The sequence below is a fragment of the Electrona antarctica genome, assembly GCF_951216825.1.
Source record: "Electrona antarctica genome assembly, chromosome: 20".
Classification (NCBI taxonomy): Eukaryota; Metazoa; Chordata; class Actinopteri; order Myctophiformes; family Myctophidae; genus Electrona; species Electrona antarctica.
The window spans coordinates 15723606-15728605 of NC_136801.1; the positions used below are offsets into that span (position 1 = coordinate 15723606).

The 5000-nt window shown below is 42.7% G+C and overlaps 1 protein-coding gene across 1 annotated transcript in view; it reads right to left on the bottom strand.

Moving 5' to 3' along the window:
- Nucleotides 1–5000, bottom strand: part of map7d2b (MAP7 domain containing 2b) — a gene marked incomplete at its 5' end in the record, with an annotated part of 30045 nt that overhangs the window by 2070 nt on the left and 22975 nt on the right. The window contains 5 exons of the mRNA XM_079489339.1: nt 584–647; nt 1327–1431; nt 2707–2887; nt 3341–3482; nt 4701–4909. Coding sequence (XP_079345465.1) covers nt 584–647; nt 1327–1431; nt 2707–2887; nt 3341–3482; nt 4701–4909 — 701 coding nt within the window. The remainder of the gene's footprint in view (nt 1–583; nt 648–1326; nt 1432–2706; nt 2888–3340; nt 3483–4700; nt 4910–5000) is intronic.

The window sequence follows — 5000 nt, forward strand, 5'->3', positions numbered from 1 at the left end:
TTTTTAACATAAATCTTCTCTTCTGAGGGTCCCTGGCACAAAATACCTTTCCGCAGCCAAATACATATAATTTTGGGGGACCTTGACATGAAAAAGTTGGGGGACCTTGACATGAAAAGGTTTGAGAACCACTGTTGTAGACCTTTGGTAAAACGTCATGCTCTTTCTGACCATGGGAGGGAGCTGCAGTCCAGCTTTACAAGACACTGCTGAGTCACACTGCAGCCACAGAGAACCCATCAAAAAACAGCCCTATTTTCCTTGAATTTGACAGAGTCAACAGTCTGCCTCGAGAGACTACACTGCAGCTGAGCTGACTCACATCACATCATACACTGCATACATGCGCGCACGCACGCACGCACGCACGCACGCACGCACGCACGCACGCACGCATGCACGCACGCACGCACGCACGCACGCACGCACGCACACAGTCACACACAAACATAATTTACACAAACAGCAATTAAATGTGTGTGTGTGTGTGTGCATGTGTGTGTGTGTGTGTGTGTGTGTGTGTCTGTCTGTGTGTGCGTGTAAGTTATTGAGGGTATACAGTAATATGTACGCCTCACGGTACCTGCAGCAGGAGAAGGCATGTCTACTTCACTCTTCCGTGTCCTCTTCATAATCTCCTCAATTCTCTGGGGGTATAGGTGGGTGAGACACGGGGAAACAGCACAAACAAAACAAACATATTAGAAGGCAGTGGTTTAAAGTAACTAAGTACATTTACTTAAGTACTGTACTGTTTTGAGGTACGTTTCCTTCTACTAGACTATCTCAGAGGAAAATATTGTACCTTTTACTCCACTACAATTAATTGAAAACTTTAGTTACTATTTACTTCAGACGAAAATTTATAAAATAGACTCTTGAAAGATCACGTTGCATGGACAGCTTTCTTCGTCTGTCTCTCTCTCTTTCCTTTGTCCTTGGCCTGAAAAACTCCTGCTGTATAGTATAATAGTACTGTAAATATAGATATACAGTAGATAGATAGATAGATAGATAGATAGATAGATCGATAGATAGATAGATAGATAGATAGATAGATAGATAGATAGATAGATTTTAATTTAAATATATTTTGTTCTTCAGTGAGTGTAAATATATTGAAATCTAGTGCTCAATGTATGCAAGGGGAATGTTAACACTCTATGGGTGTATTGTGTGTGTGTGTGTGTGTGTGTGTGTGTGTGTGTGTGTGTGTGTGTGTGTGTGTGTGTGTGTGTGTGTGTGTGTGTGTGTGTGTGTGTGTGTGTGTGTGTGTGCGTGCGTGTGTGTGTGTGTGTGTGCGTGTGTGTGTGTGTGTGTGTGTACCTTCTTCCGCTGTAGTCTCTCCTGTTCCTCCTGTATGTGCAGTAGCTCTCGTTCCTGCCTCTTTCTCTCTGCCTGCAGCTGAGCGCGCAGAAAAGCCTCCTCTCTCTGAAAAGCAGTGTATTTGATTCAATCGTTACGAGAGAGTTATGATATTGCTGATCACTCTTTTCATGGGTTCACCAGCTCATTCGCTGGTGCCCCCTGATGTGAGCTGATTAAATGGTTACTGAAGATAGGCCAACATTTGCACAAACAAGCTAAACTATACTCGGATAAACACAATATCGTCAAGTGACAATGCATCTGGACTTGTAAGAGAGGTTACCATACAGATAGTAAAAGACAGATTTGGAAAGGCAATATACAAACACAAACACAGTAGTAATTGAAGTTAGTACACAGTAGAGTGTGTCGAATAATTTATTTAAAAATACTGCTGTTAGTCTATAAAGCTTTAAGGCCAAAATACATTTCTGTGCGATATTATGAACCATTTCAGATCTAGTCTCAGGTCATCCCTAAAACCAAAAATAAACGTGGGGAAGTAGAATTTAGTGATTATGCACCATGCATAATCACAACTAAAATCATTTCTGTTTGCCACTGCCTTTGATTGGGTTATTTTTCTTTTTGTTATGTTATTTTTACTTGTTTTATTGCATCCTAGTGGCATTTTATAATTCTGTTTTCTTTGCTTGATGTTTTTTGTAAAGCACATTGAATTGCCTTATTGTTGAAATGAAACAAATAAAATTGCCTTGCCTTGCCTTACACATCCGTGTACACGTCCAAATCATCTCTGTTGGGTGGAAACCTCATATATGCAAAACTGATACTTTTCAAAGTAGCAGATCGGCAAGCTCAAAGTCAAAACACATTAATACGTGCCACGTTTTGAGCTTGCAGATCTGCTACTTTTGAAAACTTTGTAGTATGATTAAGTAGATGGAGATAAGAGATTTCTGCCTGACAGCAACGATATGAAGACTGAATCAAATTCACGTCTACTCTTGATTAGGCCTGTAACAATTATTACATAATCGCCTAATCGCAACAATTTGAGATAATCGCAATTCATTTTGCATAATCGTCAATTGTTTCCATGTTGAAAAATGTCCATACATTTTCAAACATTTTTCAAAAACAGCAGAAATAGCAGATCTTTTTGTTGTTGTTGAAAGAAACAAAATTATTAAATGTGTCAGTGATTTCTTTGTATAGTTCAACTATTTGTCATATCTGTGCAATTTGTGATTACGAAGCCTAAAAAGCATACAGAAATACAAAGTGTTAATGTTCCAATGTTCAATGCAAAAATACACAATGAAACTTAAATTTGCAATCGTGACAGGCCTACTTGATCACTCTGTGCACACTGACCTCTCTGTCCAGCTGGTCCTGCATGTCCTTCCATCGTTGCTCCTTCTGTCTTCGCTCCTCCTCCTCCCTGATCCTCCTCTCCTCCTCGCGCCTCACCTTGTCCTCCTCTGCTTGTAGTGCGGCTCTCTCTTGGCGCTCTCGCTCCTCTTCCTGTCTCCTCTGCTCCTCCTCGGCCCTCAGTCTTTACGGAGGAGGCGGAGAGAGAGACGCAAGCAAAGAATGAGACGCACAAATGCGATGTGACACATTGTGAGCTTTTGGATCTGCTATTTTCAAAAGATTTGTATACATTTTGAAGACTTGAAATGGGACATCCTGTGTAATGAGCTTACTTTTGGTACATTTTGATTTGTAACAGAGTATTTTTTTTGTTTTTGTTTTTTTTTGGCTTTCGCCTTCATTTTATATTTTTATGGAGGGACAGACAGTAGGCTGACAGGAAATGGGGAGAGAGATGGGGGGAAGACATGCAGTAAAGGCCGTCGGGATCGGGAGTCGAACCCGCGGCACACTGCCAGACTGGATTACCAGCCAAGGTGCCATGGCCCAGGCAACAGAGTATTTCTACATTAAAGTATTGACACTTATACCAAAGTAACAAATGTGAGTGCTTTTTCCACCAGTGCAAACACACCTCTCATCCTCCAGCCGTTGTCTCTCCTCCTGCTCCTTCTGCACCCTGGCGAAACGGCGTCGTTCGGCCAGCAGTCTGGACGCCTCCTCTGCGTCCGTTGTTCCGCCGAAACTCCTGCCTCCCGTAGGTGTGCCTGGAGACTCTGTGGGTCATTTAATTAATGACCTGACGTTAGGACAAGCGAACTGGTAGACAAACAGAAATGTTTGTTCTTTTATATTGCTCTGTTTTTCTTTTAACATGTTAGTTATATCTAATGGACATTAAAAATCCCATATACTTGGCTGCCATATTACATAAGCTTCAAAAGCCATGCATTGGAAGGGATAGCACCACAAAAAAGGACAAAAAAACCCCACCATTACTGCATCAAAAGCGACCAACCATGTCAAACGTTGGTCAAATTGTCCAATTATATAAGTAAGTAAGTAGCCTTGCCGAGCCATGAGGCCCATAGGGGCAGGATCCTATCTCCTGTTTCTGTAGCGTGAGGCAGCTTGATGTACAAGTACACCCCCTGGACATTACGCTAGTATGTCGCAGAATTATATAAGAAAGAAGCAATATTCTTTTTCTATCTGCAAGCTCACAAGGCCTCACCTTTGTAGATCTGTTATTTTCTGTTGAACCGAGTCAAACAAAATGTTATGCCTCTACTCTTACAATTCCAAGTGGTTGTCAGGGTGGGGGGTCCCCAGCTCCAATATGATTATTTGTGGGTGTTGCGGTTTGAAAAGGTTGAGAACTACTAGAGTAGAATCCAGCAGACTGATAGACACATGTAGACACAGTGTACACATGTTCTGTTTAGTAGACACTTGGACAGAAAGGGCCTCAGACAGGCAGAGCTAGAGACATACTGTATAGCACAGTCTATCAAAGTATACGATACATAGATATAACAACACATACTGTATATAGATTAAATGTAGACCAGAAAGAGAAAGAGAGAGAGAGAGAGAGAGAGAGAGAGAGAGAGAGAGATGTTCTATCCCACAGGGTAGTTCAAATTACACTGCCTCTTCTCTCTGTCTCTCACTTTCACTCTGATTCTCTCTCTCTCTCTCTCTTCAAGGACAGAATATCATTCTGAGGCAGCGGGTTCTGAAGTGCAAACATTGTCATAATTCAGCTCATTGGCCTCTCTGAGATTAAACAGTGATGCCAGTGCTTAAGCGCTCCGTCAAATGGGCTCTATGTACATATTTTACTCTTCATGTGACCACCGCGCTCTGACTGTAGGTGCGCTTCCCGTTCAAAACATATAACGGTAGTGGGTCACACACACCAAGACTTCAGTTCAAAACATGTATTTCATTTTTGAACAGGGACAAACAGCATTCACAGCTTGCTGCCTCACCTGCAGCCAGTTCTCTACTGGTGGACTTGGGGATCTTCTTCTCTGACGTTTCCGACTTGGAGATCTTCCTCTCCAGGCTCGCGTGAACTTTGCCCTCGACGTGGCCCCTGTCATCGGTGCCGGGGGTGGAGGCCCGCTGTCGGAGAGGGGAGGGAGGGTACTGTCCCGGGGAGCACGGAGACTGTGGTCGGTTCTTGGCCGACCTCACCCTGGAGACCGCAACGTTAAGACAGTAAAATGATCCGCAGAAGCTACTGTACATGTGTGTTCATGAAGGTCACAAGTCAAGACTATAGAGTT